The sequence below is a fragment of the Panthera leo genome, chromosome D2 (assembly GCF_018350215.1).
Source record: "Panthera leo isolate Ple1 chromosome D2, P.leo_Ple1_pat1.1, whole genome shotgun sequence".
Classification (NCBI taxonomy): Eukaryota; Metazoa; Chordata; class Mammalia; order Carnivora; family Felidae; genus Panthera; species Panthera leo.
The window spans coordinates 44,709,637-44,725,805 of record NC_056689.1 but is presented as its reverse complement, the minus strand read 5'-3'; the positions used below and the strand labels follow the sequence as shown (position 1 = coordinate 44,725,805).

General features: G+C 42.0%; 1 protein-coding gene across 1 annotated transcript in view; it reads left to right on the top strand.

The window, feature by feature from the left end:
• Positions 1 to 12,291, top strand: part of GLUD1 (glutamate dehydrogenase 1) — a 38,322-nt gene extending 26,031 nt beyond the window's left edge. Inside the window, exons 6-13 of the mRNA XM_042908125.1 lie at positions 1,641 to 1,820; positions 2,552 to 2,689; positions 2,894 to 3,031; positions 3,463 to 3,543; positions 4,865 to 4,988; positions 5,764 to 5,855; positions 9,929 to 9,991; positions 10,879 to 12,291. Of these exons, the coding sequence (XP_042764059.1) occupies positions 1,641 to 1,820; positions 2,552 to 2,689; positions 2,894 to 3,031; positions 3,463 to 3,543; positions 4,865 to 4,988; positions 5,764 to 5,855; positions 9,929 to 9,991; positions 10,879 to 10,998 (936 nt within the window). The 3' untranslated portion in view covers positions 10,999 to 12,291. The remainder of the gene's footprint in view (positions 1 to 1,640; positions 1,821 to 2,551; positions 2,690 to 2,893; positions 3,032 to 3,462; positions 3,544 to 4,864; positions 4,989 to 5,763; positions 5,856 to 9,928; positions 9,992 to 10,878) is intronic.
• Positions 12,292 to 16,169: the final 3,878 nt, after the last annotated feature.

Below are 16,169 nucleotides of genomic sequence, written 5' to 3'. Positions count from 1 at the left end.
ACCTCGACAGGACTGTGGCTCCAGCATTTGCATTTGCACTGTTTAAAAGCATTTGGCACTAGGTTTGCAATTCTGCGTTCACAAGTGTTAATTATTCATGAAGGCAAACTGTGGGAAAACTACTAATTTCTGTAAATCACTTTACTAACTACTTTCTCTTTTTTTAGCTTTTATTCTTTTTGCTGGCAGTTATGCAGCTAATATAATTCTAAGTTGTCCTGGTAAAAATAGTTAAACAATACAGATAAAATCCAGGTCACTTTTTAACTCACCCAGCTAGAACATCTATTGGAGAGTAGGACTATGGTGTGAAGTAAGGCACTTCATCTTACTTTACATGGGTAACAGAGTGCCCCACGAGTTTATTAAGTAGCCATACCATCCATACTTTATCCACGAATTTGAAACGCCTCCTTCATTTTGTGTTGGTTTCCTGTATGTGGTAGGACTGTCTAGTTTCTCCTGCCCCACTGATCAGTCTGTCTGTCCTGCACTGTTCTGGCTGATACAGTTGACGGTATATTTGATATACCTCGGAAAGGACGCTCTCCCAAGCCCTTTCATTTTCCTAATATGGTTGTTTCTGAACAAGAATACATGGTCAGTTCACAGACTACAGAAAGTCGGGTGGTGAAGACAGATCCTCTCCCACCCTGCTTTCCAGAGCACACTGCTGCCACCAGAGGCCCTCCCCTCACGGTGTAGGCAGGAGCGGCTCCATCTCACCCACATATACCTTTCTGCTTCCCTAACCCCAACGATACCATACTAAGTGCACAAAAAAATGTGACTTCCTACAAATAGAATCTTTGGATTAATGGGTATTTTTATTTGGTAGGTATTCCTGCAAACCCCTTAGTTATTTTGTCTTTTTTTTTAATTTCTTGAATACTTTTGTTAATCCACTCTTTTATTTGAACTTGAATATTATCTTTTAAAGTTCTTTTTTTTTAGGGGCGCCTGGGTGGCTCAGTCGGTTAAGCATCCGACTTCGACTCAGGTCATGATCTCACAGTTGGTGAGTTCAAGCCCCGCATCGGGCTCTGCACTCACAGCTCAGAGCCTGGAGCCTGCTTCAGATTCTGTGTCTCCCTGTCTCTCTGCCCCTCCCCTGCTTGTGCTCATTCTCTCTCTCTCTCTCTCTCTCTCTCTCTCAGAAATAAACATTTTTAAAAAATAAAGTTCTTTTTTTTTAAGTGGCATTTTATTGAATTTCTAAATTAGTTGAGCAGAAGAGTATCTTAACCGTATCGAGTGTTCCCATCTAACCGAGAACACCATAATATCTCTTCCTACTTAGGCTCCATTTTGGTGACGAGCTCAAGTTTTATAGTAGATTTTAAGACACATGTGAGATGTGTACTCCAACTTAATAGGGCTTAAATATTTTTGAGGGAATAATATTTTAAGCAGAACTATCTCTAGTTTCGTGATATAATTATTTGTACTTGATGATGTTAAATTCCTAAAAACCTTGTTTATCCCATTGGACAATATAGTCTATTTTATTATATATTTTCTAAGAATAGAAATCTGAAAAAGTAAGTTTTCTCCCTATTGGTGAATGTGTACCATGAGCACACACATAGTCTTAATGAGCATATTAGTTAGAAATGTGACATCTTGACTTTTTCTTGCAGGATATTAATGCCCATGCCTGTGTTACTGGTAAGCCCATCAGTCAGGGTGGAATCCATGGACGGATCTCTGCTACTGGCCGGGGAGTTTTCCATGGAATTGAAAACTTCATCAATGAAGCTTCTTACATGAGTATTTTAGGAATGACACCAGGGTTTGGAGACAAAACGTTTGTTGTTCAGGTAAGAATGTTTGCTTTTTTAAAGAATAACTGATCTACATAAAGGAAGTTTTTCAGTGTTTTTAGATTTACAGTTTTTAAAATGTCATTCTTTTGAATCTTTTAAATTCTAGAGTGAATGTTTTCAGAGTAATACATGCCTTATTTTTTGAACCTTGGTATAATTCGTGTGACTAGTACCAATTTAAGTATCTTGCAGATACATATGAAACTATCACCAACTTCTTTGGGTCAAAGTTTAAATTGAATTTTAAACTTTGAATTAAAAGTTGAATATTTCAACTTTGAGGAAGAATGGGCTTGCTATTTGGATATTTTACGGAGTGGAATCTAAATTAAGTTGAATGCTACTTTTTTATTTTTGTTTTTGAATCCTATTTTGAAATAGAATAGAATTCATATGCCTCCCAGTGAGTGACTTTATGTTGTTACAACCATAGGACACCTGGTCATCAGGGTCTGAGGATTGGGGTGGCATGACTGACCACTGCCAGTTCTTTATAAGCCACAAGGCTGCACCAAACTAAAGTTCTTTGGGACCCATTATCACAAATTAATGGGTTCCACGTTCTGAAACAAATTGCTAAAGAGAAGCCATTTAGTACATTGTTTCTTATGGCAAAGGATTCTGAGAATTCTTCCTAAACTTACAGAAGGGGTACTGGTCAGAATCGACTTTACCATGTGCACTAAGACTTCAGTTTCTATATCACGTGTAATTGTTCTTTACAGGGATTTGGGAATGTGGGCCTGCACTCTATGAGATATTTACATCGTTTCGGTGCTAAATGTATTGGTGTTGGTGAATCTGATGGGAGCATATGGAATCCAGATGGTATTGACCCAAAGGAACTGGAAGACTTCAAATTGGTATGTCAATCTAATATCTCAATAGTCTGACTACCCTGAATATTGTAAAGTTGAAATAAGTCTTATTAAAATCTATTTCCATTGTTTACTTTTTAAAATGTAACCAAAGAGCTCTTAAGAGATGAGTCTTCATGTCATAGGCTCTAAACATAAACATTTAAACAGTGATGTAGCCATTAATTCTGATTTTTCAATCAATTTCAGCAACATGGATCAATCCTGGGCTTCCCCAAGGCAAAACCCTATGAAGGGAGCATCTTGGAGGCTGACTGTGACATACTGATCCCTGCTGCCAGCGAGAAGCAGCTGACCAAGTCCAATGCACCCAGAGTCAAAGCCAAGGTGAGAGCATGATAGAACCTGAGCTCAGCCTTACCAATGTAGAATGCCCTGAGGGTCATAGAAAAGCTCTTAGTTGGCTTTCCTTTTTTTTACACCTTTATTGGGATATAATTCACATACCATACAGTTCACCCAAGTGTAAAATTTCATAGCTTTTCGTATATTCGCAGTTATGCAGGCATCCATCACCATGAGTTTCCTCTTAAACCAAGCTTCCAAAAAGCAGTTAGGAAAATAGAAAGGTGAAAAATAATTGTATACGCTTTATAGAACAAAATAACTCTTAATATTTGTATTCAAACTGCAGTTCTGCCTCTTCCCGCCCCCACTCCCCTGCCCATCCCCCTGCCCATACACACACACACCTCTTGCACCTGCTGGAGGGATTTGTGGTGATGTTGGTATTTCTGTATGTCCTGACTCTCTTGCAGATCATTGCTGAGGGTGCCAATGGGCCGACAACTCCAGAGGCTGATAAGATCTTCCTGGAGAGGAACATTATGGTGATTCCAGTAAGTCATCTATCTGTGTTTGCCAGGTTTTAAATGTACTTGAAACCCTAACTGTGTTCTGTGAGGAATTGTGGGGAGAAGAAGATCGTCATTCATTTCCCAAGCTATAGTGAATTCTTCATCTGTATTTTGCTTTTAAGTAAATAAAGTAGAAGCATGCTTAGTATAAAAAGCCTATCAATTTTCACTTTGACCTGAACTTTTTCTTCCAACTTCAGGCTCTTTCTTGAGTATGTATTTAGCCTTCTTAAGAATCTAATCATAGGGGTGCCTTGGTGGCTCAGTTAGTTAAGCATCCGCCACTTGATTTCAGCTCGGGTCATGAGCCCATAGTAGTGGGATCAAGCCTTGTGTCAGGCTTGTGCTGACAGTACTGAGCCTGCTTGGGATTCTCTCTCTCTGCCCCTCCCCGCCTCGCTCATGTGCACACTCTCACTCTCAAAATAAATACATAAACTTTAAAAAAAGAATCCAATTATATAAATGTACATTGTGCTAGAAATACAAATTCTAACGTGAACAGTGAGGTTTCGTGTAATTTCTAACCTTATGCATTTCAAATGTCCCTTGCTGCTTTACTCAGAAAGCTAGTATGAGGAATATGTGTTTCGGTTTTCACTGGGTAAGCATGGGGTTATTTTCAAGTGGAAGTTAGTGTGGACTTACGATGCATTTAGGACTTTTGCTGAAAACACTTAAGAAATTCAGTTTAGCTGAAACAGACTGCCCTTAGGTAGTAGGAGAAGGAACGCTGATCTGGTGAGGCACCCTGTGGACAATCCAGTGCATCGTTGAGTGGGCAAACAGTTTTGTCTAAAAACTTCTTTGGGAAAGAAGCTCTAACCATAGTTGATCAAATGCTTGTTAGTTAATAAACAAAAAAGTTAATTTTTTTCAAAATGGAAAAAAAACTTCAGTGGATTAGGAAGGGCATTAGTTAAATTTAAATGTGAAATTCCTTTTTTTTTTAATATATTTATTTATTTGGGGGAGAGTGCAAGCGGGGGAGAGGCAGAGAGTGGGGGACAGAGGATCCGAAGTGGGCTCTGCACTGACAGGCTGACAGTAGCGAGCCGATGCAGGGCTTGAACTCACAAACCGTGAGATCATGACCTGAGCCGAAGTCGGACACTGAATCGATTGAGTCACCCAGGTGCCCCTGAGTGTGAAATTCCTGATACAATCTAAGATATATTTGGGAAGTTTGAAGCTTAATCTGCTTTGATGTTAAAATGGATCTCTGATGTTCATTGAAAGCTTTCAGTAAAGCCATGATCTTCTCATTTCTTTGGTGTCTTCCCTGTCACATTTTTGTGTGTAGGATCTCTACTTGAACGCTGGAGGAGTGACGGTATCCTACTTTGAGTGGCTGAAGAATCTAAATCACGTCAGCTATGGTCGTTTGACCTTCAAATATGAAAGGGATTCTAACTACCACTTGCTCAGTGAGTTCTGATGACCTTGTTCAAAAACAATCTTTGGGGCCAGCTAAAAGGCTAGAACTAGCTTACACTTGAAAAGGACTGTTCGCTTTTTGTAATCCTAGAGAATTTAATCTCAGAACAGAAAATCATATTCTTCTCTCTCATGAGTCTTAGGACCAAAAATTATATTCAGGTGTTTACCCTGTGATATAATGTTTCTATAACATCATCTATAAGTTAATAAATATAGAGTATCCTTTTAAGCCAGGAACTCCTAGTGAGACTCATCCATTCCAGTCTCTGGTTGCTCCTAGTAAAGGCCTTTCTAGCGTCAAGAATTTTTGGAGTCTTCTGATGCGAGTGTGGTTTTTCCTTGACGAGAGTAGCTCCAGAGTTAATGGTCCAGTCTCATCAAGCTGGAATAAGACCAAGACCTCCAACCGAGCTTTACTCAGCCCTCTCTGAGAATCTGGGTGAAGTGTTCCATCGATTTCCGTTTCTTTTTCCCTCAGCATTTTCTTTTTAACAGAGCCAAGGAAAAACCGTGGTAATGGGTGTTATGGAAACAGAGGAGTGACCTAAATTCACATTTATGTAGGAATTTGGCAAAGTGCTTTATTCCCTTTTAACAGAGTTTTAAATGATTAACCCTTTTATGTCATTAGTGTTGAAGGTTTCTAAACTCTGTATTCGTTTTTGGGTTGTGGATATAGTTTGAGACTACTTTTGGTTGTATTTCAGTTTTGTTTTTTTTCCTACTAGCAATGTCTTAACTTCATCTCTTGGTTTTTTATAGTGTCTGTTCAAGAAAGTTTGGAAAGAAAATTTGGAAAGCATGGTGGAACTATTCCTGTTGTGCCCACAGCAGAGTTCCAAGACAGGATATCGGTGAGTGTGCTGTGACAGGATTACACTTTCCACACCCAGCCAGCTCTTACTTTAGACCCAGGCCAGTTGATTGGGGTTATGGGTGGTCAGCAACATGACAGTGATGATAGGCTCTGTGTGTGCTTTGTACGCTCCTCTCTCACTACATTCCAAATGTGGAGTAAGAAATTTAGTTTAAAATAAATATATTTAATGGTTCTTCCAATCTTGATCCCTGTGCAATACAGATGACTCAACAGGTGGTTCTAACCTAATTGTGCAGAATTACTATGTATCTCTTCAGCTCCAGAGAAATAGAAGAGAGAAGTAAACATTAGGGGCGCCTGTCTGGCTCAGTCAGAAGAACATGGGACTCTTGATCTCTGAGCCCCACGTTAGGTGTAGAGATTACTTAAAAATAAATAATTAAATGAACTTCTAAAAAAAAAAAAAAAATCTTTAAAATAAAAACAAAGTAAACATTAAATTGAACTATATGAAGAATTGAAATTGCTATGTGGGCATGAATAAGAGTGAAAGAAAGCAGGTGTGTGTGAATTAGCTGTTGACGGGACTGAGTGGTAGTGCTCACACGCCATGAAGGGAACTTCCCCAGTAAATGCCATAGACTTGAAAAGCAGAGTCAGGGGCGCCTGGGTGGCTCAGTCGGAGAAGCGTCTGACTTCGGATCAGGTCATGATCTCACGGTTTGTGAGTTCGAGGCCCATGTCAGGCTCTGTGCTGACAGCCTGGAACCTGCTTTGGATTCTGTGTCTCCCTCCTCCTCCTCCTCCTCCTCCTCCTCCTCCTCCTTCTTCTCTCTCTCTCTCTCTCTCTCTCAAAAATAAAACATTAAAAAAAGAGAAAAGTCATAGGAAATAGGCCTAGAAAGGAAAGTGTTCAATCTCATTGTTAAAGAAATACAAATTAAAATAAGGTTTCTTTAATGTATTAAACTAGCAAAAACAATGGATCTTATACTCACCATGTCTGTAGCGAAACAGTTGTACCTTTATTTTGATGACAAGGCAGATTGGTGCAGCTCTTTAGAAATTTAAAGAGCTATTACAGTTTTCCTGCCCGTTGACACTATCCTAACATCCCCCCTGCAAATTTATCCTAAGGAAATAATTCTAAAGGAGAGAAATGGCTCCATGCAAGATGATGTCATTGGAACGGTGTTTGCAGTCAGGTTTTTTAATCAGGTTTAATAGTCTACATATACATGGCAGGGAAATGGCTAAGTTGTAATGTATCTTCTGAAATATTCAGTCATGGAAAGTAATGTAAGATTATATTACAACATGGGGAGCGGGGGAAGTTAAGGTTTTGTTTTGCAGAAGAAAAGATGCTTTTGCCACTCAGGGTATTAACCATTCCCCTAAATGAACCTTCATCTTTCCCGGACCATGTCTCTGTTAGCTGCGGTCCCTTTGTCTGCGGTGCCCTGACCCGCTCCCTGCTTAGGTAGCCTGCCCCTGAGGATCCCGCTGTGGGCCGGAATCGCACACATCCTTCCACCACACGTATCCAGGCAGCCCTTGCTATGGCCACCACCCCTAGATGGGCTTCTTGCTCCTCCCTGTGGTCGCCTGTGTCCCAGCCCAGGCCTGGCATGCAGCTGTCGCTCAGGCCGAAACCTGAGGAGGAGTGCAGAGGAGGACAGCCAGTTAGTTAGGGAGGCAGCCCGATGGCTTGCTGTTTGTGCTCTCTGAAAATAACCTTTGCCAGGACACTGGCCTTTCAGTGCTTCAAATTCCGGACCTTAATCCTGTGTCTCACCTCTTACTGAATGACTTGTCGCAGGAGTTTTGTAGTAAGTTTAAAAAACAGGGTTTTTTCCCCAGCTCCTTCCCTCCAGTTCCCCCTCCACAGCCGTGCTCTGGCCCTTCCAGGCCCCACATTATTGACCGTCTTTTCACTGTCCCCCGTCACCCCGGGATGTCCTCCGTTCTCTGAATTCCACACTCCGTCATTACAGTCACTCCGGCTTGTTTTGCTCAGCATACCCCTTGCTGACACCTGGACCCTCATGAAACCCAACCATGCTCCCTCCACACCTGCAGCCCTGTCACCATAATCCTGACCACGAAACTTAAGTGCGCAACCGGTGCTGTCCGGCAGTCATCCTACTTTTTCCTGGTCTTTCACTTTCTCATTCTTCTGATTGGCTGTATCACACGTTCTCCTCTTCTCTGTCCCCTGCACTCCAGCACCTGACCTGGGATCTGCCCACAGAGAAAACAGCAGTCAGAGAACTTCCCAGCACCCAACTCCGGGCGCCTGCACCCTGTCTCCTGTCACAGAGCGACTCCGTGTGCCTGCATCTAAGCCCATTCTCAGCTCCCCGGGTGCACTGCTCGAGTGTGCATCCTCCCCCTCCTCCTCCATCATCAGTCACTCCTATCAGTGTGCCGAATGCGGTCTTAAAATGCGTCTCAATCCCAGCTCTCTTCCAAACTTTGTTCTTGCTGTGTTCATTTCCCTTTCCCTCACAGCAGACACCCTAAGAGTTGCGTCCACTGCGTCTCCAGTTCTCCTAGGCTCAAACCTGCCCTGGTGCCTACCACTCCACCACAACTCGTCTTGTGCAAGCACCAGCATCACTAGATCCAGTGACCGCTTTTCTGCCCTCATCTTACTTCTGTCAGCACCTGCTGTCACAAGTGATCATCCCCCCTGAAGCTAGTCTCCTAGCTTCTAGAACCCCACATCCTCACTGATTTTCTTCCTGCCTTTCCCTCACATTGCCTTCTGTGATCCTCACCACCTCGCCACACTCTTAACATGGCAAGGCCCCCGGCCCTGAATCACTGCTCTGTCTGAATTCAGAATCTTTGTGATCTCACCCAGACGTCCGGTTTTCGGTCCATGTGTAGGCTGCCTCCCCCGACTAGAATATAAACTCCACGAGAGCAGAGAATTTTCATTATTTGTTTTCTGCTTTGTGCCCTGTGCCTAGAAGAGTGCCTGGCACGTAGTAGCCACTCCATAAATGTTTGATGAGTAAATGAATGAGGGAGAGTAAGGCAGTACTGCACCTATAGAACAAGTTTTTTCTTCCTTAGTAGGACAGATCAAGGTTTGACCCAGCTGTTTGTTAACAGATACAAATGTATATAGAAATACACCTTCTGGCATACATAGAGTGCCAACTACGTGAAGATCAGAGTAGATCTCTGATCACATTTGGGTGGTGATCCACTTTTAAGTTTTCATCTCACATAGCAGGATATATGTTTGATAGCTAGGTAGGACATACTGGAATGGGGCAGTAATTAACTGTCCTAAAATTGTATTGTAATTTATTTGTTTGTTTATTTATTTAGAGAGAAAGAGTGAGTGCACATGTGCACCTGTGCACAAGCAGAGGAGGAACAGAGAAAGAGAATCCCAAGCAGGCCCCACTCTGTCAGCACAGAGCCCAATGCGGGGCTCAATCTCAGGAACTATGAGATGTGTGACCTGAGCCAAAATCAAAAGTCAGACGCTTGACCAACTGAGCTACCCAGGCTCCCTGTCCTAAAATTTTAGAAAGCATTCCAAAAACCAAATTAGATACTTAGAGGAATCCATTGATACAAATTGACTTACAGAAATAATTGGCATTGGAACGAGATGAGCACTCCTGAGTACACAGCTGGGGTTCTGCCACAGAGCTACTGTTGGAGGGGGCCACACTCCTTTCTGTGCCCTGTGCGGTGTCCCTGTTAGCTGGGGCAGGTGTCCCTGTTAGCTGGGAAGAAGAGATGAACACTTGTTGCTGTGGGCATCTGCGAATCGGATGGGTGACCAGTGCTGGCCTCACTACTTGCCCTCCTGTTTCTTGTGCATACTTTTCTGTGTATGTTCATTTTACCATGATCTTATTTCAGGAGTATCTGTTCACCATCAAATGCAATGAAAACTAAACTGGGGTTAAAGCACAACTATTTAAGTAGCTATCGAGATACTGTATGGAAATTAAATGTATCTTTGCCAAAAGACAAAACAATTCTGTCTGGCGGTATATTGACTTGAGAATCCCTTGTGCTCTTACAATTGAAGCATGTCTTTGTGTGGTTTTGTTAAACTTCTGGTCTTTTCCCTAACAGGGGGCATCCGAGAAAGACATCGTGCACTCTGGCTTAGCTTACACTATGGAGCGTTCTGCCAGGGTACGTGTGCAATGCTGTTTGCCTTTCTGCTGGTGACCTGCAGCACAGCTCAACCGTGTCACCTCAGCTGCCAGATTGTGTGTGCTGTGGTCGAAGACAGCAGTCTGTTTACACGTTCTTCATTCGTGTGTAGCAAAATGCATGCTTGTTCAGTCTTAAATGACGGGCAGTGTTTTCAGGGTGTTCAGTATGTCTGCTGGGCTTTGGGAAAGAAATGGTAATACCAGGTTAGGCGGGAATGGTGTTCGGCAGTTAGCTTTAGCTAGACATCACACAGTCAGCCAAACTGGATTGCAGTTGAGTACACCACTCTCTTATCGCTGCAGGAAACTACCTCACTGGAGAATTTGGTATAAACAAAAGGTTTTTTGACCCCTTGCTCCTTATTTCAAGACCTTAAACGCACTTTGATGCATTTCCCTCATTTCTTCTTCAGTTCAAACTCTGTCCACCCACCCTTAAGTTGAAATAGCATAAGCAGCCATTGATGATGGTGCTCGTTGTTAATTTGTTATAACAATTTGTTGTCAATACAACTGATATACCGTAAATTCACCCTTTTAAAGTATACGGTCCACAGCCTTAAGCATATTCACAAAGCTCCAGCACATTTTCAGCACCCCATTCTGAGTTTTATAAAATTATCACCAAGTCTAACAAGGAGCTTACTCCAGATAACAGGGCGTCTAAAGGCCGGAGACAGCTCACATCTAAAGAGCAGCTCCTTACTGCTGCCTAGTCAGTGGCGTACTTTGGTTGCAGAGAACAGGTCCTTCCTGACGGGTTCTGTGCCTGAGTCCTGCGCTGCCATGGTGGCCGAGGCTCCTCGCACCGGGCCCGCGTGTGCCCCGCATGCACACTTCACCATGTTTTCTCCTGCCTTTCAGCAAATCATGCGCACGGCTATGAAGTATAACCTGGGGTTAGACCTGAGAACGGCTGCCTATGTCAACGCCATTGAGAAAGTCTTCAAAGTATACAATGAAGCCGGTGTGACCTTCACCTAGATGGAGTGTGGCTGACCTCTTCACTGCCCTCTTCCCTCTTCATCTGCAGGCCCTTCACAAGTTTACATGTAACCACAGGAATCTGTCTCTCTCTCTCTCTCTCTCTCTTGACTTAATAGATAATGGACATCATTCTCAACAAGTCAGTCCAAATCAGGCCCTTTGAGAAAAAAGAAATTAAGGTTAGGGGATCATGTACAAGCTGATGAATACGAACATAGAAATTACCTAAGCCAGAGAGCGATTTGGGTATTTTGCCTTTAAATGAAAAGTCCCTTCCATCCGGCTATACCGCCTTGCTCCGCGGCTGCTTCCCAGTACAGCCAGAGCTGTGGCTAGGAAAGCACCTGTCATCCAAGAGCAGTCAGTTGCTTATTACTTCAGCTCTGGACAAGTCTGAGACGTGCTGTAACTTTGATACATCTAAGTAGCAGGTGTGTGGCATTTTCAGAAGGTGGCATGGTCCTCAAGTGAGTTACTGGTATTTTTACATCAGCAAAATAACTCAATTTTACAGATTGCAACAAAAATAAAAGCTATTTCTCTTTATGCATTTTATTCTTTTAGAATAAAATAAGTATGTGCTGCTGTAATAAAATTGCCTTTAATCACTTAATAAGCCTAACCTTGACTCAAGCAGTGAATGCCTATAAACATAATAAATGAAAAAGCTAGTATTTTTATAACATAAAACAGTATCATTTATAGCTTATCAGTCATGTATTGTCCAGCAAAAATAAAAGGCCCGATGGAGAATTAAGTTATCTTCATAACTGCAAATGATGGAGGCTATTTTTGTTAAGACTGTCAGAATTCACTAACCACAATTATGACATATAGTCCAAAGAGTGCAGTAACCTCCTTATCATGTTAATTAATCGTTCTCTGTTGAAGATCTACTGTGTTGTCTAATTGAACAATAATTCAAGTAGAGCGTCCCAGAAAAAATACCACTTGGGCTCCCACTTTGGAGTCTTGCTGGCGACTCTGAGCCGTGCCAATGGCCCCGACTCGCCCTGACTTTGTGTCCTCTGTTAGAGGCCTGTATTCTGCACACAGCTTCATTACCAGTGGGCTGAAAACAACCTTGGGTTGAGTGTTTTGTTTGGGGGTTATTTCGCCAAGGCCTTTTGAACAGTAGTGTCCCAATGAAGTACTAGATATTATTTATGTAAGAATGAGCTTTTTTTTTTTTTTAAACGACAATATCCTTTCAGAAATTTCTAACTACTTTGTAACTGCATGACTTAACCTGGTGATAAAAGCAGTTATTAAAAGTCTACCTTTTCCAAAGCTTATGTTTCTCTTCTGTGTTTTTATATTTGATAGTATCTCTTTTAGTAAATAATAAAACTACAGTTGGGTTTCTAAGGACTTTTGCAACAACCACCTATGTACCACTTCTTTCCACTACATTATGAGCTGCCCAGATTTTATTAGTGAATTCTTTTGTGTTTCATTCTGTTAAATAGTATCAATGGCTATTCTTGGAAGAGGTTTTAGTGCTCATAACTGATATACTGAAGTAATTCTTAGTGTCTCTTTTTAATGAAGGACATTTTCATCGATTGGGGTTTTTGTTTTTAATAATTTAGCCACAGAATGTAACAACTTAAGACTGAATACTAACCGTGGTCAGCAGAACTGGATCCTAGACCCGACTCTGCCAGTAACTTAGCTGCCAAATCTGAAACTTGCAGCTGGACTCTGTTTTGTCCTGATTCTGCCCAGAACATCTCTGCAGTTCTGAGTCGAGCAGTGGATGAACAAGCCCCCTGGCACCGTGGACACAGTGAGCCCTTCCCCAGCTGGTCTGTCTACTTGCACTCTGGGTGGAGCTCTAACATGTGGGGTTGCAGAGCGATAGGCAAACAAGTCCCAGCATATTTGGAACCGGGCGGGGCAGTCAAATCAGGTCATGTGCAAGAGGGATGACAAGTAAGTCTTCGCTGTGGCCTGTGGCTAACATTAGGACTGATTTATAAGTGGTTTTTTAAAGATTAGATACACATCGATGTGTTACCGAGATTCGGGTGAGAAAACCGGTATTGTGCTTGCTGGCTATATAAAGACAACACAGTGCTGGTGTCAGCCTTGGTTTCTGGGGATTTGAGTTTGGAAATTCTGGTCAATTAGTCTTTCAGCTTCACTGAAATTTTCTAGTTTATTTACGTTTATAATTCTTTTAAAAACATATAACACTCTAAAGTTAAATTGCCTCTGAAAGAGCCATCGACAGCCTGTGTTACACTTGAAGAATGCTGCCTCACGAACCTCTGCCCCAGAATGTGTTTAATTACCCTGATAGGGAAATGAGACACAAAAGCTTGGCTTTTGGGGGGTGTTGTTGTTGTTGTTGTTGTTGTTGCTGTTGTTTTAAGCAGTGCTTCTGGCAGCTCAATTACTAGAATTGGTGATTTACTTTAAAAAAAAACAAAAAACCTTAGCATCTTAACTCGCAGGCTTTAGGTAAATTCATCAATCCCTAAACATCTCTGGTAGACCTTCTTAGCCATGCTACACATTAAAACAGTCAAAACATGGCACGTGAAGAAAACTACATCTGTGAAGCTGGCACAGAGACCCCTGCAAAAGAATTTTCTTTAATTTTTTTTCTTTGTAATATGGGCGTTCTGATTTGGTTTTTTTTTCACAAATAACTTTTATTGGCTTCTTTGTTTTTTAATCAAAGCTTCCACAGTGGTTTAGACAGTTTCTTAACCTCAACACTATTAACGTTCGGGGCCAGGTAGTTCTTTGTTTTGGGGGCTGCCCTGTGCTTTGTAGGGTGCTTGGCAGCTCCCCTGGCCTCTGCCCATTAGATGCCAATAGCATCTCTCAGATGGGACAATCAAAAATGTATTCACATTGCCAAATGTCCCCTGAGGGGTGCCCGGTGAGAATTACCGGTATAGAGAGCCAAGCAGTTCTACAAGTCTTACCGTGAACAACAGCTTATCCCTCCCATCTGTACACCCCACCTCACCATTCTCTACGCCCCACAGGCAACCACTTTCAGCAACTTTAAATGTTTCGTTTTCATTATATTTAAATCCTTTGCTCATTTTTTAATTGGGTTATTTTTTTTTAATGTTTATTTATCTTAGAGAGAGACAGAGTGTGATTGGGGGAGGAGCAGGGAGAGAGAGGGAGACAGAATCTGAAGCAGGCTCCAGGCTCTGAAATGTCAGCACAGAGCCCAATGCGGGGCTCAAACCCACGAACTGTGACATCATGATCTGAGCCAAGTCAGACACTTAAACAACTGAGCCACCCAAGCGCCCCTAATTATATTTTTATAATATAATTTATTATATAATATATATTATATCATTTTTATATAATTATATTTTTGTTGTTGGTTTGTAAGAGTTCTTTATATTTTCTGGATATGTGACCCTTATCAGATATATGATTTGTAAATATTTTATTCTATTGGTGTGTCTTTTCAATTTTTTGACGGTACCCTTTAACACAAAAGTTTTTGTGGTTTTTTTGGTGGTGGGGGGGAATTTAGAGAGCGGAGAGCAAACTGGGGAGAGGAGCAGAGAGAGAGAAACTCAAGCAGGCTCCACACTCATCATGGAGCCTGATGCGGGGCTTGATCCCAAGATCCTAGGATCACAACCTGAGCTGAAATCCAGAGTCAGATGCTCAACTGACCAAGCAACCCAGGTGTCGCTGTTTTGTGTTTTTTTGACAGAGTCCCATTTTATTTTTTCTTTGGTTGCTATGCTTTAGATGTTACAGCTAAGACACCATTGCCCAATCCAAGGTTACACAGGTCTGATGAATAATAACAAATGTTTGAAGAATTAACACAAATCCTTTTCAAACTCTTCCAAAGAAATAGAAGATGAAGAAACACCTCCCAACACCTCCTAGGAGGCCAGCATTATTCTGATACCAAAGCCGGACAAAGACATCACAGGAAAAAGAAAACCACACCAGTATCCCTTATGAATGCGGACACAAAAATACTCAGCAAAATACTAACAAACTGAATCCAACAGTTCATTACAGGTGTGTTACACATCATGACCAGGTAGGACTTCTCAGGAATGCAAGGGTGGTGCAACATAAGAAGATCCATCACCGTCACATTACGCTCCATTAAAAGAATAAAGGGAAAGAAAAAACACCTAGTCATCTCAATAGATGCGGGAAAAGCATTTGACAGGATTCAAGACCTCGTAAGAAAACAACCAGCTAGGAACAGAAGGAACTTCTAAACATGACACAGTCATTTGCAAAAACCCACAGCTCCCATCATGCTGGTAAAAACCAAAGTGGTATCTACATGCAGTGGAATATGAATGAAGCCAGATGCAGAAGGTCACATGCTATATGAGTCCAGTTATGTGCCATATCCAGAATAGAGAAATCCGTAGATACGGAAAGCAGATTTGTGATTGCCAGGGCCTGGGGGGATGGACGGGGATGGTCAGGAGTGATTACTTAATGGGTAGAGGTTGTTTTTCTGAGGTGATAACAAAGTTTTAAAACCAGGAGTGACGGGGCACCTGGGTGGCAGAGTCGGTTAACCTTCAACTCTTGATTTCAGCTCAGGTCACCATCTTGTGGTTGTGGGATTGAGCCCCACGTCGGGCTCAGCACAGCACAGAGCCTGCTTGGGGTTCTCTCTCTCCCTCTCTGCCCCTCCTCCACTTGTGCTTGCTCTCTCTGGCACTCTCTGTCTCTCTCAAATAAACTTAAGGGGCGCCTGGGTGGCTCAGTCGGTTAAGCATCCGACTTCGGCTCAGGTCATGATCTCACTGTCTGTGATCTCGAGCCCCACGTCAGGCTCTGTGCTGATAGCTCAGAGCCTGGATCCTACTTCAGATTCTATATCTCCCTCTCTCTCTGCCCCTCCTCTGCTCTCTCTCTCTGTCTCTCAAAAATAAACATTAAAAAAAAATTTTTTTTAAGTAAATAAATTTTAAAAAAAGACCTTAAGAGTGATAGTTGTATAACATTGTGAATGTGCTAAATGCCACTGGACTATACTCTAAAACATTTAATTGTGCATTATATAAAATTCACTTAAATTAAAAACTAGTGAAGGACTACCAAAAAAAAAAAAACCCCAGTCAGCATTGAACCTCAGGAAGCATCCAGGGAGTCTAGTTGCAAGTTGACCAAAGTTTCTGAGGACACATGTTCACAGCAAG